The sequence below is a fragment of the Balaenoptera musculus genome, chromosome 1 (genome assembly GCF_009873245.2).
Source record: "Balaenoptera musculus isolate JJ_BM4_2016_0621 chromosome 1, mBalMus1.pri.v3, whole genome shotgun sequence".
In the NCBI taxonomy this organism is placed as follows: domain Eukaryota; kingdom Metazoa; phylum Chordata; class Mammalia; order Artiodactyla; family Balaenopteridae; genus Balaenoptera; species Balaenoptera musculus.
In genome coordinates, this window is record NC_045785.1 from 151,247,707 (window position 1) to 151,274,073 (window position 26,367).

At 47.2% G+C, this 26,367-nt stretch overlaps 1 protein-coding gene across 4 annotated transcripts in view; it reads right to left on the minus strand.

Moving 5' to 3' along the window:
- Positions 1-8,019: 8,019 nt before the first annotated feature.
- Positions 8,020-26,367, minus strand: part of PIK3C2B (phosphatidylinositol-4-phosphate 3-kinase catalytic subunit type 2 beta) — a 59,384-nt gene continuing 41,036 nt past the window's right edge. For all 4 annotated transcript variants that reach the window (XM_036856450.1, XM_036856441.1, XM_036856436.1 and 1 more), the window contains 17 exons: positions 25,654-25,747; positions 25,422-25,516; positions 24,782-24,962; positions 23,894-24,001; positions 23,152-23,244; positions 22,214-22,343; positions 21,243-21,379; positions 17,616-17,785; positions 16,961-17,117; positions 16,510-16,619; positions 15,398-15,599; positions 14,808-14,932; positions 13,491-13,608; positions 11,709-11,790; positions 11,201-11,307; positions 9,463-9,591; positions 8,020-8,497 (listed from right to left, as the gene is read on the minus strand). In XM_036856450.1, the coding sequence (XP_036712345.1) occupies positions 8,309-8,497; positions 9,463-9,591; positions 11,201-11,307; positions 11,709-11,790; positions 13,491-13,608; positions 14,808-14,932; positions 15,398-15,599; positions 16,510-16,619; positions 16,961-17,117; positions 17,616-17,785; positions 21,243-21,379; positions 22,214-22,343; positions 23,152-23,244; positions 23,894-24,001; positions 24,782-24,962; positions 25,422-25,516; positions 25,654-25,747 (2,227 nt within the window). In that variant the 3' untranslated portion in view covers positions 8,020-8,308. The remainder of the gene's footprint in view (positions 8,498-9,462; positions 9,592-11,200; positions 11,308-11,708; positions 11,791-13,490; positions 13,609-14,807; positions 14,933-15,397; positions 15,600-16,509; positions 16,620-16,960; positions 17,118-17,615; positions 17,786-21,242; positions 21,380-22,213; positions 22,344-23,151; positions 23,245-23,893; positions 24,002-24,781; positions 24,963-25,421; positions 25,517-25,653; positions 25,748-26,367) is intronic.

Here is a 26,367-nt window from a genome sequence, read left to right on the forward strand (position 1 = left end):
ATTACTGAGCCTGCGCGTCTGGAGCCTGTGCTCCGCAACAAGAGAGGCCGCGATAGTGAGAGGCCCGCGCACCGCGATGAAGAGTGGCCCTCACTTGCCACAACTAGAGAAAGCCCTCGCACAGAAACGAAGACCCAACACAGCCAAAAATAAATAAACAAAAAAATAAAAATTAAAAAAAAAAAAAGAAAAATGAATCATTATGCATTCCTGCCCCGTCGGTTTTAGGGTTTCTAACCAACGGTTTAGCTCTACCTAGGATCTAGCTTTGAGGTCTTTCAGCATCCAACCCACATATGTCTCATAAAAAAGTGAACTCATGTTTCTCACGTGGTGTCCCTGTTAGACAATTCCCTCGGTGGGGCAAACTGAAGTCACAGAGGAGGAAAGAAACGGAGCCCCCAGAACTGTTTACTCTCTTTTATACTTCCCATTCAAGTCATATTCAAGTCATATTTGTATCCTGAGCCCACAGAACCACAGGATACAACACCCAAAGAAGGAAGCACAGACCATTATCCTTTGAAAAAATTATGTCTCATAATCTTAGTTGCTACATTTGATTCTCTCTTGTGAGTTTGGTCTTAGTCCATTTCTTTATTTCTGCTAAAACTTTTTAATCGACGACACCTCTGAAGTCAAGTATCTGTTACTGAGGGAGTGTAGCAGTTTTGAGCACTGGGGACAGCAGTAAGATCTTTTAGGAGCCAAGAGGAGGCCAGCTGCTCCTCTTTGTTGGGACTGTTCAGAGAACAGCCACTTCTTTCTAGGAAACTAAGAGGTCCTCGATTTCTGTGGTTTACCCCTTTTTATCTTATTATCCGTATCTCTGGAAATACCTCATTTACAATCCTAAGAACTTCAGAACTTCAGAAAAAATGTATTAATAATAGGAGTCAGTTTAATAATAGACCAAGAGATCCAAGTATGCAAATTATATACTCAAAGCTTCAGTGGGTTGGTGAGTGAACGAAATTCCTAATATCGTGCCTACCCTAGATAGAGTAGGGGCACAAACATCAGCTAATATTTGTTATGTAGCAGCTAACAATTGTTTCACATCACCTGCAGAATAAAGGCTCTGTACAGTCTGTCCTTCCACTATACTTTTCCAGACTTCTCTTCAGTAACTTCCCTTCATGCAGGTTATACTCTAGGAACACTGGGCTTGTTTCATGCCACTATTCATGCTGTTTCTCAGCCAAGAAAGCCATCACCTCCTCTGTTATATACCTACTCATGCTTCAAGGTCCAACTCAAATGGCAACACCTTCTTGAAGTCTTTGCTGAACTTCCCAGTCAGAATTATATTGTTATACTCTATTAGAGCACTACACTATATATCCCTGTGAATGTTCTTCTCTCTTGCTGGACTCAGCTCCTTGAGGGCTGTATGCCAGTAGTTCCCAAAGTATGCTCTGGGAACCCCTGGGGATCCCATTTTAAGACCCTTTCAGAGGATCCTCAAGGTCAAAAATATTTTCATGATAATACTAAGCTGTTATTTTCCTTTTTTTTTTTAAATTAATTAATTTATTTGTTTTTATTTTTGGTTGTGTTGGGTCTTCGTTGCGGCGCGCGGCTTCTCATTGTGGTGGCTTCTCTTGTGGTGGAGCACGGGCTCTAGGCCCGCGGGCTCAGTAGTTGTGGCGCACGGGCTTAGTTGCTCCGCAGCATGTGGGATCTTCCAGGACCAGGGCTCGAACCCGTGTCCCCTGCATTGGCAGGCGGATTCTTAACCACTGCGCCACCAGGGAAGCCCTATTTTCCTTTTTAACTCTCATTTTCTCATGAGTATATAGTGGACATGTACCTTCTAAAGGACACATGATATGGGATCTGGCAACAGACTGAATGCAAAAGCAGACATGAGATCCTAGATGTCTTTTATAAAGCCCGATATTAAAGACATTTGGAAAAAAATGTAAAACAATGCCACTCTTCTTGCTAGACATTTTTGTTTTGAAAAAAATATTTTTTCATTAAGAGTGTTATTTATGTTAACATGTAATGGGTTTATTATTTTTTAATTAATAAATATTTTTTAAATTCCTCAGGTTTGAGTTCTAAAACAATAGTTATCCATAGATATAATTTACATAAGCAAAAGTTCTTTGGGGTCCTCAACAATTCTTAAGAGTGTAAAAAGGAAGGGGTCCTGAGACCAAAAAGTTTAGGAACCACTGACCTAGCATGTTGACTGGCACATAATAGGTGCCAGTTTGTTGAATGAATGGAAGCGTAATAATACTTTAAAATAATAGCATCTTCCTTATGGTCAAGACTTTTACATTCCACTCTCAACTTTGTCACTAACACCATGGGCCTCCCCCCAAATGTTCCTTAAAACATCTTGAATGGGCCTTTCCTTCCCCATCTAGTCATTGGATACATACTTTTTATCTTCCGTACCTTGGAAGTTGCTCTAAAGGGAAAAAATGCCATCATAAAGTACTGGAAAACTCTAAGAATATGTGACTTTGCCTTGTCAGTCTCTGCAGGAAACTAAAGTGTGAACCATCTCCTGCAGCCCTCTATCAACCAGGCGGCAGAGGGAGGGCAGCTCTGTTCGCAGAGATAGCGCTGTGTTGCCAGGGCTGTGTGCGTGCTGGTGAAGACAAGAAGTCTTTAGACGGGCCAGCTGACTGGCACTTTGGCAGAAGGTAATTTAAACCTCAGCTAATTATGTTTATTTTTAAAGATTTTGCAGGGCCTGAGGTAAAGGGTGTATAGCTTTTCACTTCATTTTTCAGTCAGTACCACCTCCAAAATCTTTTTCCAAGTATCCCACACTCCGGAAACCACCTCCTATCTTTCCAGCTCGCTGCCTTGGAATCCCTATTCAGGTACTTATCACCGCCCCCCCACCCGCCAAACCTCCAAACCATTGCCATTACCACTTTTTTTGTGATTCATCACCCTCCTTCACTTCCCTCCTTACCCAAGCATGAATTCCATGGTCCAGTATGAAAACTACCCCCTTGCAAAGACCCTTCATTCTTGTGCTCTACACCAATATTCTTCTCTGGCAAAACCCCAACCCTAGTGAAACCCAACTATCCACTTATTCTGAGCCTACCCCCTTGCAGCTAACCATTGCTGGAGAAAAGCACTCAGACATGCTGACTGACTCACTTCCTATTTGTAATGACAAATTTCATCCATGCCAGGCATTCCTGGATAGTTCCTTTTTTTTTTTTGGCAGCACGGCATGCAGGATCTTAGTTCCCAGACCAGGGACCGAACCTGCACCCCCCTGCAGTGCAAGCGCAGAATCTTAACCACTGGTCTGCCAGGGAAGTCCCCCTAGATAGTTCCTTAGCAGCTTTGCATCTCCTACACTGAGACTGTTTCACAATGTTTATTCATTAAGCTGGTGGAACACTCACATTAACATGGGTTAATATCACCTATCTTAAAACAAACAAGCAAACAAACAAAAAACAAAAAAAAGAAAACCTCTCCGGGATACGTGCACCTCCGAGTTTCTACACCACTGCAGCAAAAATTTCTCAAGCATTGTCTATTCTCACAGTCTCCACTTTCTCCACACCTATTCTGTCGTCAGGCTACTCCAATGTGGCTTTCATCCCCAACACTCATTAAAACAGCTCTTATCAACATCACTAAGAACATTTTGCCAAATCCAGTTCTCTGACTTGTGGGTTGATGTGCACTCCCCTAAAAGATATTGAAGTCTTAATCCCCCAGTACCTACGAATGTGACCTTATTTAGAAATACGGTCTTTGTAAATTAAGATGAGGTCATTACGGTGGGCCCTAATCCAGCATGACTATGTCTTACACAAAGGGGAAATTTGGACACATGCGCACACACAGGGAGAACTCCGTGTGAACATGAAGGCAGAGACTGGGATAATGTACTTACAAGCCAAGTAATGCAAAAGATTGGCAGCAAACCACCAGAAGCTAGGAGAAGGCATGGAACAGATTCTCCTTCTCAACTCTCAGAAGGAACCAACCCTGCCGACACCTTGATCTTGGACTTCTGGCCTCCAGAACTGTGATACTGTTGTTTAAGCCACCCAGTCTGTGGTCCTTTGTTACAGCAGCCCTAGGATATTGACAATACTTTTCTTTAGACTCCCATGACACCATTCCCTTGGTTTCCCTACAATTTCAGTGACTCCTCCTCTTCCTCTAAATGTTGACCTGTATCAGAGCTCAGTCACCGGTGCCTTTTTTTTTAGCCTCTCTAACCTAGGTGATCTCATCCAGTTCCATGGCACTAAATGCCAACTAAATGCTGACCTTCACTTCTAAACTCCAGACTGACCCCTCCATTGGGCTTCGGATTCCATCCTCCTACTTCTCTACTTGGATGTCCAGACATCTCAAACTTACCATGATCAAAATTCTTAATTGTGATCCACCAAGCCCATCTTCCCCATCCCATAATGCCCCCACAGTCATTTTTGTCCAGTTGCCAAGGCCCTAAACTTACGAGTCATCCTAAATTCCTCTTTCCCTCAACCCCACATCCAATCCAACAGCAAATCCTTTCAGCTCTACCTTCAAAATATATCCAGAATTTAACTACCTTTCACTATCCCCATGCTACTCTCATTCCCCTCCTAGACTACTGCTTCCATTCTTGCTTCAAACAGCAGCCAGAATGATCTTCGAAAACGTAGAGTGCTGCAGTCCCTTTCTCAAAACCTTGTAATGGCATCCCCGTCACACTAAGAATGAAATCCAGAGTTCTGATGGAACTCAGTTCAAATAGCTCCCATTCCGCCTGCCCACCCCTCCCCTTTTCCACCTTTGTCCCTGAGACACAGCACTGAAATCATCTGTTTCCATGTCTGCTTCCCTAGCTGGACTCTGAGCTCCTTGAGGATGGGATCCACACCTTTGTCATCTTAGTAGGCACAGTGCCTGGTACCCACTTGACCCAGAGAAGGCCATTAGTGTTGTGGACAGACACCTCAGACAAGTCCCAGGCACCAGAATTACCTCCCAACTTAAAATGTTGCCTCGCTTTTGACCTTTCAAGTCCAGTCTAACCTTTAGCTCCCAAATCCTAACAAGTCCAGTTACTTCCTTTTTACCACCGCTGTTTGAACGCAGAAAATCCAGTCTCCTGGGCTTCTTTTGTTTCTCTTCTCTCTGGGCATCCCCTCTCCCCCAACTCCCCAGCTCTCTCATTCCCACTCCCTCCGGGTGGTTCAGATTTCTACCCCATTTGGCCAAGAAATTTCCTTAACTAAGACTCTTGCCGGTTTCAAGTTCTAACTTTTAAAAGGTCCATTGGGACTTGCCCAGAACTGCAGTGACATCTCAAAACCACTTAGAAACACAGCAGGTAGGTTATCACTTACTACTGTTATTACTAACAGTCCCTTGGAAGCCCCACAAAACTTCCCAGCATAAAATATGACTCCAAACTGGAGAGTTTTGAAAACTTCTGGGTAAACTGCTTGAACAAGGGTAACGTCACCTCCAGCTTCCATTTGGGGTTCAGTTCTGGGCTACGGCTCTGCTCTAACAACGTAATCGTTGCATGGCATCTCAGGGGTTGTTTCTTCTCTTATGAAATGGGGTTGGTTAAATATCACTAGGCAGTAAACTTCTTAAATGCAGAGAACTGTCTTAATTTATCTGTAACCCACAGCCGGTTACCTGGTACAGGGCCCAGGGCACAGCTCCAAGGTCAGTATTCTTTATGAATGGAGGCACGCCACCAGGTAGCACTGGTAAGCACAGTAAAAGTTTGTTGACAGAATTAACAAATGAGCCATGTCTACTTTCCAGGGTAGTTGTAATGAAAAATGACATCATGTATATTAAAACACTCAAGAGTCAAATAAACCTGGGTTCAAATTCTAGAGCCAAGGCCGACTGGCTATGTCCTTAAGCAAATTACTTAATCTCTCTGGGCTTCAGTTCCTTCATCTGTAAACTGGGGAAGATAATACTCACCTGATCAAGTTGTTTTAAGGAAAGATTTAGCTGACACATGTGAAATGCCTGGTGCACCACACCAGTGCATATAAAAGTTACCATTTGTAGAAACACTACTATCATTATTATCTTCATCTTGTACATCAGATGTTTTTTTGTTTGTTTGTTTTGTTTGTTTTTTTTATAAATTTATTTATTTTTGGCTGCATTGGATCTTTGTTGCTGCGCGAGGGCTTTCTCTAGTTGTGGTGAGCGGGGGCTACTCTTCGTTGTGGTGAGTGGGCTTCTCATTGCAGTGACTTCTCTTGTTGCAGAGCACGGGCTCTAGGCACGCGGGCTTCAGTAGTTGTGGCACGTGGGCTCTAGAGCACAGGCTCTGTAGTTGTGGCTCACGGGCTTAGCTGCTCCGCGGCATGTGGGATCTTCCCGGACCAGGGATCGAACCCGTGTCCCCTGCATTGGCATGCGGATTCTTAACCACTGTGCCACCAGGGAAGTCCCACATCAGATGTTTTAATCTAAACATTTAAACATCAACAAATCTTGAAAATGATAGTTTTGTTTTTCTAAACATCATTTATTAGAAAATACAATTCCAGAGAAAGTAGGAGATAAAGGACGTCTGGGAAGTGGGTACAGTACACAGACCTCTTTAACAGGGGCATAGAGGGTCAAGGTAAAATGAGCTACAGGCAAAAAGCCCGTAGCACATCTCTGGTCCATTCATCTAGAGAAGTTCCACCTCTGTTCTCCACTCCCCTAACCCCTGCCCACAGCAGCCAGCTTTATCCTTGACATTTTTAATTTAAAAGTTTAAACTTCCTTGCTGCTCTGTGGCTTCAACGAATGGAGCTTCTTTCTCCAGTTATGGAATGAGTCAGCGAAAGGGGGAATTTCTGATCCTTGGAGCTGGGGAGGGACAGTCCACATCGTATCCCCACTTAACTCCATTCCCCAATCACCGGGCACAACCAGCCAATTTAAAAAGTTAATATCAAATTCAAAGTCTCTCCTTTTTTCAAGGAAGACAACCTTTCGGAGTAAAGCGTGCGAGTGAATTTCAAATCCATTTGGTAGGGAATGAAAAGTATTAAGAGATCAGAGACCCAGTCTCTCCCTTCCAGCTCAGCTCAATCCAGCCTCCTCACAACCAAAGAAAATCACTGGAAAAAACAACAGTTTTAATGGGATCCCCCACCCGCACCCTTTTTCTTCAGCTGGGGCATCCCTTTGGCTCCAGACAAAATAGGTTTATGGCCCCATAGAATGAGAGAAATTCTTATTAAAAAAATGTAACAGAAATGGAGTTTGGGAGAGAAGCAGCAAAACAAAAGGAGTGGTGGGTGATGAGGAAAGCTTCCCAGAAACCACGCAACAGCCAGCCACGCTGGCATCTGCAGCCTAGAGGCCCATTCCTAGGGCCAAGACACCCTGGGGTGAAACCAAACCTAAGGGCTGAGGCAGCAGTTTATCTCACCAGAGAAAAATGAAGGGAGAGACCTATGGGGGAGCACCCAGGTGTATTCACAGGGACCAGATGACCCCCAGAAGAGCTGAATAGAGGGGTAGAAGACAGTATTCAGGGCAAGTCCTAGCAAACTAGGGGAAGACGAGAGGAAAAACTCCCCCCAAAAGAGCCCAGGTCCCTGAACACAGGTCCTCTGCAGACCTCCATACGGAAGGCCCTTCGTTACACACGTAGGTATCACATCGCTCTCCTTTGGAGGCAAAATCAGAAAGGCCCAGTGGCGCAGGCCTCAGTCCAGCACACGCAGCCCTCCCCGTCCCTCCCGACCTGCCTCAGAGACGGAGGGCACTAACTGAGGGCCCACTGGGCCCCTCCCCAAATAATTCCTATAGACAGAAATGCAAAAACAACAAATAAAATCCTAGGGAAAAGTCCAATAAGAACCTCAATCATACAAAAAGTCCAATTGCTCTTTTGCCTTCTGAGGCACATGTAAGTCCCTTCTCACAAGGCTTCCTGTCCAGTCAGGACAACATTACTATTTCATTTTTTAAAAATAAAAATAAAGATATCCACCCACCCTCCCCCCAGATGCTACTTCTACAGCCCCCCCCCCACACCTCAAACCAGGCATTGCTCCCTTGACACAAGGTAAACTTAAAACTTTGCTGCACCCTCACAGCCTCCAAGGGGCTGCTCATCACAACCAACCCAAACGCAGTCTGCAGAGGAACGGATAGCAGAGAGCATCTTTACTCTCCTTGCCTCCTACCACGGAGGCCCGATCCGCCGGGACAGAGGGGAGCCCCGCCACGGGCCCTGCCCCTACACAAGGAAGGGACAAGTCAAGCAGGGAGAGTCCTCTCCCCCGGCTCTGACATGAGCCTGGGGTCCTGGGCCACGGCTCCGCTGGGCTCATAAGGTCTCATGACTTCGAGATCCCAGTGCGAACCAGCCGGTCTTCTCCTGGGCCAGGTCCAGCTCTCGCAGGCGGATGTGCACCTCCCCCAGCAGAACGTTCTCCCAGAATCCTTGCTCACTCAGCACACTCAGCTGTAGCTCCCGCTGCTGCAGGTCTCCCTTGGGGATTCCATCATATACCAGCTGCAAATGCAAAATTGGGAAGAGAGGGAAGTAGTGAGACAGGGAACATGGAAGGGGGAGATGCTTAAGTCTGTGGTGGTGTGATCTGATGTGGCTGAGCATAAGACCACTTTACCTCCCCAACCAGACAGAGCCCGAGGGAACAGAGAAAGCATACAGAACCCAAGGGAAGCTTTAAAGAACCCTGCTCTTGAAAGAGAAAAACAAATATTGTATATTAACGCATGTAGGTGGAACCTAGAAAAATGGTACAGATGAACCAGTTTGCAGGGCAGAAGTTGAGACACAGATGTAGAGAACAAACGTATGGACACCAAGGGGGGAAAACTGCGGAGGGGTGGGGATGGTGGTGTGCTGAATTGGGCGATTGGGATTGACATGTACACACTGATGTGTATAAAATTGATGACTGATTAAAAAAAAATGCAGATTAAATTAAAGAACCCTGCTCTTGGGGGACTTCCCTGGTGGCGCAGTGGATAAGACTCCACACTCCCAATGCAGGGGGCCCAGGTTCGACCCCTGGTCAGGGAACTAGATCCCACATGCATGCTGCAACTGCAACTAAGAGCTGGTACAGCCAAATAAATAAATAAAAAATAATAAAAAAAATAAAGACCCCTGCTCTTAGCTCAAGCAAATGAAGGCTTGTCACTGGGGCCGCTGCTCACTATCAGCAAAGGACCAGCAGGCTCTTCCTCCCCACAGACCATGCCCCAGCTGTGGAATTCCTACCCTAAGTGTCAGCAAACTTTTTTATATAAAGGGCCAAATAGGAAGTATTTTAGGCTTTATAGGCCATACATTCTGATCTATGTCACGATGACTCAACCCAGCTGCTACAACATGAAAGCAGCCACAGACAAGACTTAAATGAATAGTAATGGCCACGTCCCAATACAACTTTATTTACAAACTGGCACAGTCGGCCAACCCCAGCCCCACCCAGCACCTTCCCCACATACCATCTCATTGTAGGTGGGGTTGCAGGTTTTCCGGGCCACTTTGGTTTTCTTCTTAGTGGTTTTCTGAGGGTCAGGAAGGAGGTAAATCTTGACATAGGGGTCGGGATCATTCCCATCCTGGAGCAGTTGCTACAAAGGGAATGAAAACCGAGAAAAAGATGAAGGTTTTTCTATCTGTCTCTTTATCACCATTCCTGTGATCACTCCCTGATCCAGACCCTCTTCTCCCACACCTAGCTTCTTGCAATGCACAATAATTTATGTTTCCCAGCCCATTGCATTCTGCTAGAAACACCTACCATGGTAACGTTAGGTGTCCTCCTAAAACATCAATCAGATTGTCTATGATATCCAGTCTATACTTCGTATACGAATGCTCAGGGCACGCCATAACTTGGTCTGTTCTGAATGAACTATGTCCCCAGATATCTCTGCCCAGTAACTTTTGTCTATTTTGATCCAAGTAACCCCTAAGAGGTAGAGAAATGAGTCAGAGAGATTAAGTTGCTTGTTCAAGGTCAGCCAATTAGTGATTCACTCAGCCTGATCCTTTTAAAACTTAAGTCAGATCTTGTCACGCCTCTGCGCAAAAGCCTCCAATGGCTCCCATCTCACTCAAGGAGAAGCCACACTCCTGACTGTGGGACCAAGGCTCTGGTCTGCCCTCTCCAACCTCACCATCTGCTATTCTCCCCTCTGCTCCAGGGGCTTCAGCCATACTGGCCTCCTCCTGCAGTTCCTGACATGCCCCAAGCAGGCTCCTGACTAGGGCTTTTGGGTTTAACTGCTCCCTCTGCCTGGAGCAATCCTCCCTCAGATGTATGTGCATGGCTCCCTCCCTCATCTCCTTCCACCTCTGCCCAAATACCTCCTCATCAATGAGGGTTTCCCTGGCCACTCTGCAAAATTGCTGCTACCTTCATTCCACCCCAGTATTCCTTCTCTGCCTTAGTTCTCGCCAGAGCACTTACCACTATCTGACTTGCCATATATTTAACTTAACTATTTGTCTGTCTGCCTCTTGCTACTAGAATGTAAGCTCCCTGAGGGCAGGGATTTTATTTTGTTTACCCTTGTATCCAGAGCTAATGTATCAGTGCCTGGAACATAGTAGGCAGTTGATGAAGATTTGTTGAATATAATGAATGAATGATTCTGTAAGAGTGAAACCCAGATCTCTCTGATTCCAAAGTTCATGTACCTCCTGCTGCATACTAATGCCCCAACCTGCAAAAGTCCAGCACATTGTGGGTATTCAATAAGAGTTCCCTTCCCCTTCCACTCACAAGGTTCTTAGAATCATAGCAAAAATTTAGCGATTATACTCTGCCTTGATTATGCTTGAAGGATGTCACATGGCTGCCTTACCTCTATAACCAGGAAATACGCCCCTTGGGCCTCTCCCATATAATAATCACCATAATAATAATACAAGGCACTATGTCAAGTGCTCTACATGCATTATCTCATTTAATCCCTATAACAACCCTATGAGATAGGTGCTAACATTATCCTCATTTTAACGAGGCTAAGAATAATTGGGCTACTTGCCAAAGACCACAGGTTGTAAAAAGCTGTGTCTAGTATTGCTTGGTCATACCATAGGCCTAGCACAGTAGCAGGCCCATTCAGTAATCTTTGTGGTTACTCTCACGAGAGGGGGGCAGAAAGGTCTGATCAGTCAGAAAAGTACCAGAAGAAAGATAAAGATCCAAATGAGGACTGTGTATGCACTTACCAAGCCCCGAATATGCATCACCATGATGAAGAGTTTGTTGTTTTTGTAGGAGATGGACAGCTTCACCTCTCCCCCAACCTTCCCGACCGGCCGGGCCCATGTGCCATCTGTAAGGACAAAGGAAACTGAGAAACGTCATGAGGCCAGCCCTGTCCCCATCTGGTGCCAGGCAGACATTTCTGTTTTCTTCTGACCCGCTGCCAGTAACTCCACGTCAGAGTCCTGATACCCCATCAGGGATCTGCCAAGTGGCATCTGCGAACATGACTCAGAGTTGGGTTGGGGGCGTCTATCCAATTCCAGTGTGTAAGCATATCCAGTCCCTGGGGAATCTGCTTAAGGAGCTGTGGACCCACAGCCTGAGTGGGAAACCAGATTCTCTAGCCAGTAAGCAAAGGAACAGAGACGAGTCAAGGAAAGAGAACTGGGAAGAGGCAGGGGCAGGAAAAATGACCTTTGGGAATGGTTCAGAGAGGTTGGCAGAAATGTCACAGAGAAGGCACTGTACCTGAGGACTTGGGAGCCAGGCTGGTGCCCGCAGCCTTCTCATCCCGGGACAGGGGGTGGAAGAAGGTGTACACCAAATCACACTGGAATGGAATCAGAAAACAGGGTCATTCCTCAGTAAGACAATGGCCCAGTGAAAAAAGGAAAAGGACTGTTCCACATTAAAAGAGACCTATGAAATGTGACAACCAAATGTAATATGCAGTTCTTGTTTGGGTCATGGCTCAAACAAACCAACTGTTAAAAGAATTTTGCAGATGACAGGGACATTTTGAATATGGACTATGTTTTGGGTGATATAATGACAGTGTAGTTATGTAAGATTATGTCCTTGTTTTTTAGAGATGCATAGTAAGTACTTAGGGGTAGAAGTCACGATGTCTGTGATTTACTTTAAAATATTTCATAAAAAATAGATGACGCAAACATGTCAAAATAATAACTGTTTAAGTGATGGATATATAGGCATTCATTATACTGTTTCTCTATTTTTCTATATGTTTTGAAAGTTCTCATAATACAAAAGTTTAAAGAAAAGAAAAATAATCAAATAAAAGTAGGTCGCATCAGGTCAAAAGCAGTCTGTTCTTGGAATTCCCAGGCAGCCCAATGGGTAGGACTTGGCGGTTCACTGCTGGCAGGCCCGGGTTCAACCCCTGGTCGGGGAACTAATGCCTGACCCAGCCTTGGACAAAGACCATGAATCCTACTTTTTTTTTTTTTTTTTTTAAAGCATTTTTCTTCAGCTGCACCTACTTTGTAATAGCACATGTCAGTTTTCATTTTTTTATTATTATTTATTTTATTTTTTTTGGCTGTGTTGGGTCTTCGTTTCTGTGCGAGGGCTTTCTCTAGTTGTGGCGAGCGGGGGCCCCTCTTCATCGCGGTGCGCGGGCCTCTCACTATCGCGGCCTCTCTTGTTGCGGAGCACAGGCTCCAGACGCGCAGGCTCAGTAATTGTGGCTCACGGGCCTACTTGCTCCGTGGCATGTGGGATCTTCCCAGACCAGGGCTCGAACCCGTGTCCCCTGCATTGGCAGGCAGATTCTCAACCACTGCGCCACCAGGGAAGCCCCATGAATCCTACTTTTGAGAATGTTTACTAAGCAATTAGGGAAAACAAAAACAAAAACTAAAATGTGTGAAAATATCCACTCTAGCATTAATAGTGAAAAAAGGGGGGAGGGGAATGATCTAAATATCTTTCAAGAAGCGAATGGTTAAAGAGATTATGGTATTGCAAGTTGGTGTATTAATTTGGTACACATATTTAAAGTTGTGCTTACTATAAACACTTAAGTGAAAAAAGAACAGAATATAGCATTATATTTAAGCTATGACCACTATAAAACTATAAAAGTCACATTTATATATGGATAAATAGGAAGGAAACATGGAAATGGGGTTAGATGGTTTTTTAGGCTGATGGGACTCCGGATGACTGTATTTGTCTTTATGCCCATTATAGTACCATTTGTTTTAAAAAAAATCTAGGTGGATACACACACTCAACCTGCTCAAAACCTTCCATTTCCTCAGGCTCTTGCTCACTACAAGCACCTAACACGGACCTGTCTCTCCGCGTGCCCAGCTGAATGTTTGTGTTTCACTGCATTTCTGTGCATAGTCCCGTGGGGCTGGAGCCACGACCCACCCACCTCTTCCTGCACACAGTCAGACCCAGAAAAGCCAAGTCCCCTCCATGATTGCCACCCGCTTCCGTCCGCATCCCCCACCCCCCCACCAGCGCCAGGGACGGCCAGGAACAGAGGCAGCCACCCACCTCGGCCACCTCAGGGGCTGCGTGGATCAAGTGCCAGATGTAGCCATTTAACTCCTCCCTCCGCCGCTCCGCCACCGCCTCTCCCCGTGAGCGGCCAATCACAAAGCGACTAGGGAAGCTGGGCGGCAGGTGGGCAGTGGCGACGCAGGAGGGGGAAGATGGAGAAAGATAATGAAGAGGCAACAGGATTTAGTCACATTTCACTTGCATTTTCAGTCACCCGATCTGCATTTCTCACCAGCCTCCATTCCCAGGGACCTTTCCCCGACTCCATGCCTCCCCCAGCTCCCCAGGTCTGTGCCAAGGACACACACGCAGCACCTCACACCAGACAGTTCCTAGGACACCGGATGAGAAAACCAAACTGTTGAGCAGAGTCCTACAGCTCCCCAGAAGTGCCTCAGCGGCTCTGGAGCCCCCAGTTTTCCCCATCAAGGTAAAAATTCATTTGAAAAATTGCTTTTTTGAATTGTTGTGAAATACACATAACATAAAATTTACCATCTTAACCATTTTTTAAAATATATATATTTTTGATATGGACCATTTTTAAAGCCTTTATTTAATTTGTTACAATATTGCTTCTGTTTTATGTTTTGTTTTGTTTGGTTTTTTGGCCAGGAGGCATGTGGGATCTTGGCTCCCCGACCAGGGGATCGAACCCACAGCCCCTGCATTGGAAGGGGAAGTCTTAACCACTAGACCACCAGGGAAGTCCCCCGTCTTAACCATTTTTAAGTGTGCAGTTCAGAATTAAGTACACTCACATTGTTGTGCAAACATCACCACCATCCATCTCCAGAACCCTTTTCATCTTGCAAGACTGAAACTCTATACCCGTTAAACAACTCCCCATTTGCTCCCTCCCCCTGGCAACTACCATTCTACTTTCTGTTTCTATGAATTTGACTACTCTAAGTGCCTCATATAAGTGGAATCATACAGTATAATAATATTCCACTTTGTATATACACCGCATTTTGTTTATCTACTTGAAACATACTTTTACTCTTTAGAAGATTAGAAACTTCGAAAAATCTTCAGATTCAGTCAATCCCCTACCTGTAGACCCAGGTTGCTCTCCTGGCAGGTGGACCCAAGCTTATTTTCAAGGCTGGAGGAAGACCTCTTGAGAGCCTCAGAAAAGCATGACCAGCAGGGGGAGCACTTGTCATCAAACTCATCGCCAGGAGGAGAAAACCAAGGACATAGGTCTTTTCTCCAAAGGGCAGTTTCTCACTCCTGCAGTCCTGCCCAGCCCCCATCCGCTCTCCCTCCCCAGTATCCCTCAGTGCAGAGAGTAAAGGCAACAGCTACCTGGGCAGGAGGGAAGAAGGGAAGAGCAGCCGCAGCTTATTGTGTAATTCCTGGAACTCCTCAAATGTCCTCTGGATGTAAGTGGCCTCGTGAGCATTCTCTCGCATCACCTTTACCACATAAATCTGCAAAATCCAAATCTTAGAGAATACGCCCTGCCAAACCCTCTGCACCCAATGAAGGGGGGAGGTGAGGGGACAGAAGTGTGTGTGTGTGTGTGTGTGTGTGTGTGTGTGTGTGTGTGTGCACGCATGTGTGTTGGAGGAGTTACGCTTTCCAGAAGGAAGAGGATAAAAATGTCTCTCATGGAGACAAAGATAATATACATATGCAGCAAAATGAAAGCAAAGATTAACAAGAATCCTTGTTTCACAAGACCCTTGACTCAGAGGGAACAGCCATCCAACTCAGCTCCCTGATTGTAGGCAGGCCACTTGGGCAGTGGAGAAGGAAGTGGTGTGCGACTGCTCCCAGCACAGGGTGCTCAGTCAACTCCAGCGCCCACAGTGCGGAAGGGAAGAAACAGTCAGAACCCCAATAAGCTGGGGCAGTGGGGAGCAAGGGAGGGTCAGATCGGAGAAAACACTTACGTAGCCTTTGTTGGGGTGGAAGATCTTCTCGTGGCGGCAGAGAAACACATCACTGATGCGGCCAGAGCTCTTGACAGTGTGCGTTCGGGGAGCAAAGGAAAGGGTCAGCCGGTCGTCTGAGCCTGTGAACTTCATCTGAGCCAGGTTATGAATGAAAAAATTGAGCTTTGTGGCTACACTGCCGAGGCTGGACTCAATCAACCTGCAGGAGGATGGGAAGAAAAGGATGTGACCACGGACCCAAGTCCCCAATGCCTGGCAGAGCTATCTCGAGAAATATCCCCTGACACCTGAGACTAATACTCAGCTCAGATCAGATCATTTTCCCTGTGTGATATCCTCATAGAGTGCATGATTACACACAATGATCAGCATACAGTTTATTTCTGTGAACCTTGGGGTCTTATCTCCCCCCACTGCCCACCTGAGCCAAAGACAGTTAAACCAAGGTAGGAAGGAATTAGGGACGCCACCGTGGGCTCACCATGTAAATGTCTAAATACTGTTGTCACACTGAGTTTCAAGGTTCAGTACAATGGAACCTCACCAAACAAAGCTCAATCCAGAGATTTTAGTTCAAAAGGAAAGGTACTATATTAGACCCAACAGAGAAAATTTAGCTCGCTAAGTTCCAAAAAGGGTGCATAATAAAACGGACAAAACAGTAGACATTAGTATACAGACACTTCCCTGCTTTCACACAAAGTGTGTCTAAGAGAGTCAAATATGGGAAAATGGAACCATGGAATTCCATGTTTTGACAAGGGGGAAGCTTCTGATCCAGAGAGCTAAAAACTAGTACAAAATCCCTACTATACACTGCCCCATAGACAAAATCCTTGACCGAGGACATGGTGAGAATGCAAGTAGGGGATCGCAATACCTCTATATAAAGGTCAGCACCCAAGTGCAGACGGGAGACTGAGTCTGAGAGAAGTAAAATGATTTACCCAAGTCAAAGGCAAAGTTGGGACAACTGACCCATGTTGTCAACTCTAAGCTCTGCCACCGGAGCTAAGCCTCTCCCGTTTCCCTAGCCCTGCTCCTCCCAATCCGGCAGCCTGGAAATTAACTACCCAGAGTGGGCAGCACTGTTTTGTACAGAGTTTTACCTGGTGAAGTAGGTGGTGGCATTGGCCTCTGTGTCCTGAGGCCTCAGGGCATCATACACATACTTGAGGTCTTCCAAGTCTGAGAGCTCAGGGATCCCACAGGACAACATCTAGAAGAGCAAAGAAGAAGAGAGGGTGCCTGTAACAACCAGGAATTCTTTCTTCTTCCTTACCATAAGGCAAGATTTTCTACAGCTAGGCTCCCTAACCCTTCTAGAGGGTGGCAGGCAGATGCTGTGGGCAGTGGCTAGCAGTCCACAGGAACTGGGGGGGCTGGAGCAGGAAGTCAGATACCTGCAGACACCACTGTCTCCAAGTGGTCTGAGCCCTGCCTTTACCTAGGGCTCAGAGAAGTAGATCTCCAGAAATCCTTTGAAGCAAGACAAGGGAGTCTTAAAGATGGTGCCAGATGATAAGAAGGAGGGGTTCAGAAAGGGATGGAGCTCCTCACCAGGCCCAGAAGGTTGAGGAAGAGGTGGGTGTGCTTGCGAATGAGGTTGTAGGCTTGGCAGCAAAGGTCAACAAAATCATGGAAGCGGCTGGAAGGCTTGTCACCCCCGTTGATGACATACGCCATGTCCGAGGTGAAGACAAAGGGGGCACGGTCCCTGGGCCAAGGGGAACACACAGGTAGAAGGTCAACATGAAGGAGGAAGCCCACTTTGTGGGCTGCGTCAGGGGATGGTTCTCCTCATCCCTCAACACCTGTGTGAAATGGACAGATGTGGCTCCTCTAACATTTTCGTTTTTCTTTTCCTCCCTTAATCTTAAAAAATCCCCAGACACATCCTTCATTGGTTCCTTGCCTGTGAGCTTGTGATATTTTCCCTGGATATCTAGTTGTATTTCCTTTTGCTGGGGTTTGGGCTCATTTCCCTTTGCTCAGTCCTCAGCAGGGAGGGAGAATGGCTGGTGCCTGCCCTCTTCCGCAAGGCCCTGAAAGGACTTGACCTCTTTCTCAGTCTTCTCTTCTCCAAAGCTGCTCAGCCCAGGGACCACACTCTGCAGTGCGGGCCCTCCCATCAAGGGCTCGTGTTCCCGCTCCGAACCATTTCCGCTGACCTCCCTGGCCTACACGCACATCCTGGCTTCAGGAGACCACTTACCGCTTGATGTTCCCGAACATCTGGGCATGGCCCAGGAAACGGCCAAAATCTATGTGGAACATGTGGCCAGTCGTCTTCAGCATGATGTTGTCATTGTGTCGGTCACAGATGCCCAAGACGTACGTGGCCACACAGCAGCCAGCACAAGAATAGATGAAGTTCTCTACAGCCTGGGAGAAGGAAGGCAGAGGGGAGGAGGGGACATAAAGCTGGTGTGGAGGGACCCCAGGGGCACAGCCAGACTGAATTCAGCCAGCCCTGCCCCTCTCTCATGAGTCCAACAGCTCTCACATCTGCCTGTTTAGCCTTCATCACATACTTACACAATGATGCACACAGAAACTTCTCTTGTATCTTATGGGGCAAAAGGAGATGGAAGGCTTATAGGTATATCTCCACCACGTTATCTGCAATTCACCACCTTCTGTACCTTTCTTTCTCCTTGGGAAACTGGTTGCAAAGACAGTGCACTGATCCGGGAGCCCAGACTTGACCAGCCCATAATCGGGGAAGGCTGATGTTTACAACTTTCCCAACTGTTTGTGGTGACCTTAACTCAAGCACAGCACTGAGGCAGCTGACTTAAGGGCCTCTTCTTGACCCTGCTCAGAATTCTTCTGTCCTTCTCCCTGCCCCCAGTATGACTCCCATTTCCACTGTTCTTGGTAACAGATGAATGCTAATCTAATTAAAGTCACTTCACTCCAAGGAAGAGCTGAGGCAGCTTAACACTTCTAGGGGATGTTTTACACTTGAAAATCAGACATCTCTAGTTGGTAAAATGTGTTAGAGCAATTTCTGAGTTTAAAGCAGGAGGGGAGGGAGTAAGGGGTTGGGTCTACCTTATTTTATCTGGTCAACGTTTGCCCCCTTATCTGTCTTTCCAGTAAAAATGTATGGAATTAGTGAATGGACACCTTTCATCCTCTAAATCCTCTTTGTGAGGTTTCTGGAATTCCCGAGAACTCAAGAAAGACTCATCAGCAGAGGCAACAGTTGTCACAGCCAAGTAAGAATGGACAAAGCTGGGAATGAGAGAAATCTTCATAGAACACATGTCCTTCCCACCTCCCTCTGCAAGCTGCCACCCAGCCTTCAAGGACCTTCCTTGAGTTCCACACCTTTCCCAGATCTTAGCAGCCTGCACTGACTCCTCCCCATTGAGCCCCTACAGGCACCATTCACTCAGAACTTAGTATTCTCACTTTCCCAGGGTCCAGGGATCTTATCTCCCAGCAGCCTCTTGGCTGTTCCACAGGCCTACTTCAAAACCAGCTACACACAGAAATCCCCTGGCTACTTGTTAAATTAAACCAGCTGACTAATCCCTAGGAAGTTAAGAATAGAAAGTTTGTAAAGAAATCACAGAATGTACCTTCTGGAAGAAAAAGATGATTTCTATGATAGGGAAATATATAATTGAAAAGAAACCACTCAGTAAGTATAACCCATCAACTCCCAGTCTTGACCATCTCCATCAACCTGTCGTCATGTCACAGATGGTCTTTCTACCTGAAAGGCATCCTATTTTGACTTACAAAGCAGCTATATGCCTGTACTCTGCCACAGAGTAAATAACTAAAGTCTCATCACCTAAGTTATGCAGGGTGTTGGCTTTTTACTGGAAAGAAGTCTCACTGTATAAAGAGAGCTCTCCTGATTTAAGGGGTTTCACTTATAGGATGGAGGTACTCTGTTTGCTGAGTAGGTGGCCAAGAGACAAATATCTCTAGTTCTTTCCTCCTGGAAGGCACCGTAAGAAACTACCAGCATCATTCTAACAGAAAGACTAGAAGAGCTGAGAGCTATTTTTGAAAGACGGATATTAAACACTGAGACACTGAGTTAGTTACTCTCTGTGTGTATTCTTGTTGTACAAGCTTTTATAATATTTATTATGACTCTTTATTACATTGGCAAGGAGTAATCATAACTCCAGCACCAAGCACAGTGCTGCTGTATGGTGGCTGCTTAATACCTGAAAAATACATGTTAGTATAAATAGTACATGGGGTTGAGGGAGGGAGGAAACAATATCGCTCCTTTCCAAGGGTAGAGGACCTTAACATTTACAACATACAGGGGGTGGGTTTTGAGGGATGGGAAAGGGAAGAAAGGGCTTTCCAGGCAAAGGAAATACTATCGTCTAAAGGTATCGAAGAAATGCAAGTAGCTCCCTAAACTACAGCATAAATTATCATAAGATGGGGAGGTGCAGTGGATGAGACCACAGGGGCAGGCAGGGCTGGATTACAAAAGGCCTTGCGGCAATGTTGTGGATGACGGACTCATCTTTTAGGACACAGGGAGCCTTTGAAGAATTGAGAGCAAAGGAGTGACATGAGCAGTTTGCACCTTATTTTAAAAGACTCTGAAATCAAGCAGAGGATGGTAATGGAAGGAGGAGAGGCAGTCCAGTAGTTCAGGGGACAGAAAGCAAATGGCTGAAAGAAATTGTAAGAAGAGGACAGATTCAAGAGACATCTGGGGAACAGGGCTTGGTAAAGCAGAGGAGAGGCAGAAGGAAACATCAAGAAGACTCATGGCTCTGTCTTGGGTGACTGCACAGAGAGAGTCATACCATCCAGGAAACACAAAAAAGCAGGGTTCAAGAGGACAAGGAGAGACAGAAAGCTCGGTTTTGCCTATACTGAGTTTGACGTACAGGTGAAACACAAGCGGAGAGGTCCAGCAATCGGGTGGTGAGAGACGGAAGAGGGAATGGCTTTGGAAGTCATCAGCAAGTGGGCGGTAAAGTAATAAGAGATGATGAGCTGGCACGAGAAGGGTACAAAGAGCACGGCAGGCCAGGAATTAAACCCTGGGGAATGCAAACACTTAAGGCCTCGGAAGATCATCTAATTACATGTTCACTGAACAACATTCTGATTATAATTTGGCTGCCCACGTAGGTTCTCCTTCAGGGATAAAAGCCATTGATCAATATAAATTAGTATATGGATCGCTTCTGGTTTATGGTCATTCTCTTATGAGCTTGGTTATTATGATTTACTCTCTCCCCTAAACTTAATTAACCCAGAGGCAAGAGCCATGAAGCTGTGGACCAGCCACAGAACACAGCAGGTCACCAAGGCCCTACCATCCAGTATAGCCCTGCCTGAGGAAGGAAGGTCAGCTACCTTTTCTATCATCTCTGTCTCATATCTATCCTCAATCCTGGCTTCCGGTTACATGCTTGTCACAAACCAGCTCCATAACTGGGAACAAATGAGTGAGTCTTAATTCACATCTATGAAAAGAAGAGTTGGATAAAATGATCTCTAAAGTCTCTTCCAACTCTTGTTCTGCAAAGCACCACTGGACTCCTCGCAGGACACAGGAGGACCTGAATAGGATCCATGACTAAGAGGGCCCCCTCCTCCAAACTCAATCTGCCAGAGGAACTCAGCGAAGGCTTCCCAGTTGGATACCAGGGGATGTTCTTGGTCAGCTTACAAAAGTCATTTGACCCACCTCTAGACATCTGGAGGCACCAGTCAACCAAGAGTGTTTCTTTCCTCCCAATACAGCTGAGCTGTCTTCTCTGCATGTGTGGGCCTTATGGGAACATAGTGTGCCGGAGTCACGCACATCCCACCCCAGCTTCACCCCACGCTTCAATCCTACCTTCTCGTACTCGTCCTCCCCAGGGTTGTGCTTCTGCAGCCAGTCGGCTAGGGGCCGGTCCTTGAAGGAGCCGGTCACCCCGTGCTCCACCTGGATTTTGCGCAGGGTCTCAGAGTTGGGGATCATCTCTACCATCCCTGTGAGGGGAGACATCAAGTCACTCTCCAGAGCAGAGAGAAGGCGTCTGTCAGGAGAGGACTACAAGAGCTTTGCTGGATGCTTCCCTATAAATTAAGCTCTAGGGCATTTGGACAAAGTCTGATAATAAGGGGAAAGATCACTCCCCTGGTTTCATACTCCATGCTGTGACTCTTTGGTCCCCCCAGCTCATAGCCATGATCCTTTTTTGTTTTAACTTTTACTATGGGATTTTCAAATACATACAAGAATAAAGAAATGGTATCATGAACTCACACAAAACCAGTTTCAAAAATTATCAACACTTTGCTAATCTTGTTTCATCTATTTCACTCACCCAGCCCTGCTTCCCCCCCTTCTCTTCCACCCTCCCCCTACCCCATTCGCGGCTGGATTATTTTTAAGTAAATCCCATACATGTCATTTCACTCATAAGTATTTCAAGTATAACTAGCAAGGACATAACCACCATGCCATTATCACATCCAAAAATCTAACAACCATTCTTTGATCTGATCTAACCCAGTCTACATGCAAATTTCTCCCAACTGTGTCAAAAAGTATCTGTTTACAGTTGGTTTGTTAGAATTGGGACCCAAAGTCTACGCAGTATGCTTGGTTGTTATGTCTCCAAGACTGCTTTATTTTATAATAGTCTCTCTCCCCTGCCTTCTTTTTTTAATGCCATTCCACAGCTTCTAATGGGATAATCTTGCCCTTTTCATTTTTCTGGAGAAGCACACAGTTCTCGTCAGGGAATGGCAAAAGGGCAGTAAGCAAGAATGCCCCCCACACCAGCTGCCCAGTCATCGCCCCGCCCACTCCCTACTGACCTCTCCCACGGCCAGTGGAGAAGCAGCGGAAGATGACCATGCGCATGTCCAGCCCCTCCTGGACCCAGATCTTGCTCATGATGCGAATCATCTGCAGGGTCAGCATGTCTTGGCGAAGGTCGTCCCCACACTGGATGAAGGAAGACAGTGACCAGAACCACCTCCACCACCTCTCCCAGCTCCCAGATCTCCCAGGAGGGCAATCTTGGCCCAAACTAGTGACCAGGGACTTCTCAGTTCTCCCACCTCACACTCAGACCTGCTCACCCAGCTCACACCAGGTCAGACACCAGAGATGGGCCAGGAACCACATTTTGCCCGTGTGGTGTTCCAGCTCTTCCCCCAACCCCATGTCCCCATTTGAATTGAAGTCAGGGTCCTCTTCTTCATGCAGTCTTCCTGACCATCAAAGCCTTAAAACTTGAATGTTTACACCTTGGATTTGGAACTTACACACAACAAATATATGTTACTAAGTGATGCATGCCTTTCATTTCCCCCACTGGATTGCATGCTCTGAGACTATCATTTATTCCTCAGAATCATGGATGTACCAGTTAGAGGGACCTTAAGATTCATCTAAGTCCAACCTGCACCTGATACATGAATTTCCTCTTCAGCACGCCTGCCATAGTCATTCAGCTTGAATACTCCAGGGACAGCCAGGTCAGCACCTTATCCACTCCATTGCTGAGGTAGCTCTGCCTCCTAGAAAGCGCATCCTTACACATCCCAACACTGTTCCTAGCCCTCTGGGGCCACACACAATTAATCTATTTCCTTTTTCACCTGATAGTCTTTCACGCACTAAAATGGCAGCATGAGTGTGGACTAGCAGGAAGAGAATGGGCCTGAGGCTGCTTCTGCCGCCCTTGGATTCCCACCTCTCCTTCTCTCCACCATCTGCATCCCACCAAGCTTGAGAGAAGTGTCCTCACCTTGAAGATGACACGGATGTTCTCGCCCAGCGGATCCACATTTTGGAAGGAGAGCTTGAGGGGGACTGCATTGGAGTTGAAGTAGGAACAGTCCTGCCACAGTAGAGAGGGTAGTGATGAGGGTCAGGGTGGCCCAGGCCCAGGCCCAGGCAGGAAAACGGCCTCTCCCACTCTCTGCCAGCTGCTGCTCATTGTTTCTTCCAGATTTCTGCGGAGCCCACATTCCTTCCCTCCCTCCCTACTGCCATCACCCTGGTTCAGTTTGTTATGACTTCAGCTCCTGCACCTGATCTCTCATCCCTTCGGTTCATTCCACACACAACTTACTAGTTGTGTGACTTCTGGCAAGTCGTGTGTCCCATCTATAACTCAGTTTACTCCTCTGTAAAATGGGGCTCACAACAGTACCGACTTCGTAAGAGTCGTGCGGATGAAATGTGATAACCAAAGGAAAGCGCTTAGAACGGTGCCAGGCACAGAGAGCGTGCTCGATGAATGACAGGTGGTAGCATCACCAGCCTGGACTTCAACCCCGACATCATCAGCAGAGGCACTTACCCAGCCCCCAACCCGATTCCTCCACCCCGCAGAGCTGTCAGGTAAAAGTCCATACGCGTTAGCGTTGGGAAGAGGCCCCACATATGCCTTTCTTCCTCATCTCTCTCAATAACCAGGTCAGTGAGGACCTGCCTTCCACTGAGCCCTCCCCACTCCGAGAGCCCCAAACCCACCAGTCACTCACCCTGGGCACGATGCCCTTAACCAGCAGACTGGGGCTAAGCGGCAGGCGGCAGGAGCCGTTGAGGGCAAAAAACTGCCCCACCTCCTCCAGGCCCGTGCGGAGAATCCCCTGGTGGGGAAAGGAGAGCAGGGGTGAGGTGAGGGGCCCATAAGCTCCACTCAGAGCCAGGCCTCTCCCAGGGGCGGGTGCCAGTAGTGGTTGGCATGGAAACAGTCACCCGAGAGATGGGGACAACCTCCTGGAGACAGCGAAGAAGGAAGACCACCCCACCCACACCACAGCCTGGGCCACAGCCCAAACATCTATAGAGACTGGGTGGATGACAGAACAGCTTAAAGCAGCCCACGGTGAACTGAGAGGGTGGGCTACAGGTCAAGGAGGAGTTGCCACTTGGGCTGTTGCCAAAAAAGCCAATCATCTAGACTTCACAATCTCCCAATTTTTAAATGTTAGCAACCAGGATCACTAATACTGGACTAATACAACCCCTTTGTGCAAACAGATAAAGGTGCCCCCTCTGGGTGGCAGCAGCCCTGAGCCGTGGCTCACAGCACAGTGAACCAAGTATGACTGAATTTTAGTCCTCACTTGCCCCCTCTGGCTGGGTGCTCTTGTGCAGTGAACAACTTACACAACTGGGCTTAGCCTTTAAGGTAAACAGTTAAATAAAAATTTTAATACTTTGCAAGCCAAAGAGAACACATCCGTGGGCTGTATCCAGCTTGCAGACTGTCAGTTTGTAGCCTGTAGGTTAGGGAGTCACCTCTTTCCAGCCCCTCACCAGAGATGGTCAAGTGCCATCCTGCTGGTCAGGATGCCTAAGAAGTTAATGACTGGCTGCAGAGGCCCAGAACCGGAAATGGGTAGAGGCAGCCTCACCCCACTCACCGGCCGTGCAGACGGGGCGGCCTCCCGGACCTGCTGGGCCAGCTTGGCCAGGGTACTGACAAGCCAGCACTGGCGGTTAAACTCCTCTCTCAGCCCCTTGCCACAGCAACACAGCAAGGCTGCCAGCAGATATTGGTAGCGGATGCTGAACTGAGAGTCCTTGAGGCCGTCTTTCAGCAACCTACCAGGCAAAGAGAGGGGGGAAGTCAGAACACTCAAAGGATAACAGGCAAGGGGGGGGTGGGGAGTGGTCAGACCCAGCTCCAACTCCCTGGAAAACCCACCCCAAACTTGGGAAGGAAAACAGGCTCTGGATGCAAAACTTATACAGAGGTGTTCAGCCATATCTCAGTCTGCCCATGCTGTCTTTAAGTAGAGCTCAAAGCCTTTCTGCATCTGGTTTCTCCTTGTACTTCTGCCATGCGTGGGTGGAGGGGAGTGCCAGGGATGATCTCCACTGCGCTTACATGCGGGTGAGCTGAGAGCCCCCGAGGAAAAGGTGCTGGCCCAAGGCCACCTGGTAAGTCAGCCACATACTGCAACCCAGATGGCTCAGCTCCCCACCCTCGCAGGCTTACAGTAAAACACTCCCAAGTGAAGGAGATGTGTCCACCTCTCCTCTTTCTGCACACAGTTTTACCAGAAGAAGTAGTGAGTCACTCTCAAGTCAGAGACAGCTCGTTTCAGGAGGAAGCGCACCAAGGGGCTGTCCAGGTAGCACTCATACTTTAAGGCCTGTGTAGGAGACAGGGAACAGGAGGCTTTGTTGATTGCCTGTAATCTACACCAACTGCTATCCCTGCAGGATGCAGTCTGCCTTGGGGTCCTGGGGGTGGGACCATCAGAACTGGAGGGAAGGCCAGCTCACCCACCTGCACGAGCTGGGGCAAGTAGTCCAACAGCTCAGCATCAGAGAGGGAGCCAATCCACTGAACAGCCATACGACGCACCTCCTGGTCTGGGAACCTGCAAAATAGAGCCCAGGACCCTGACAATCCAGCCACAGGGTCTGAGGCACAGGAGTGAGCAAGCACCCTCACACCTGGGCCTCAGAGCCATGGGTGAAGAAATGGCAATGACTCCCAGAATCTGCCAAAGCCACTAGAAGAGTCCTAAGCACCTTTTCTGGATTGCAATCCTTGAGAATGGCCCTGGCCCATGGTCAGAGTCAGCCTTGGGCCATGGAAGCCACTCTCACTCCCTGTATGAGTTAAAGAAAATGGGATAAAGTCCTCAACCCCACTCCCAAAGATCTCTTCCTTGACTCCCACTGTGCCAGAAATCCCATCATCAAAGAGCCCTCGTGAGGGTCAAAGCATTATCGTTTCTTGGTACCATCCTTTTTTTTTTTTTTTTTAAATTATTTATTTATTTTATTTTATTTTTGGCTGTGTTGGGTCTTTGTTTCTGTGCGAGGGCTTTCTCTAGTTGCGGCGAACGGGGGCCACTCTTCATCGCGCTGCGCGGGCCTGTCACTATCGCGGCCTCTCGTCGCGGAGCACAGGTTCCAGACACGCAGGCTCAGTAGTTGTGGCTCACGGGCCCAGTTGCTCCGCAGCATGTGGGATCTTCCCAGACCAGGGCTC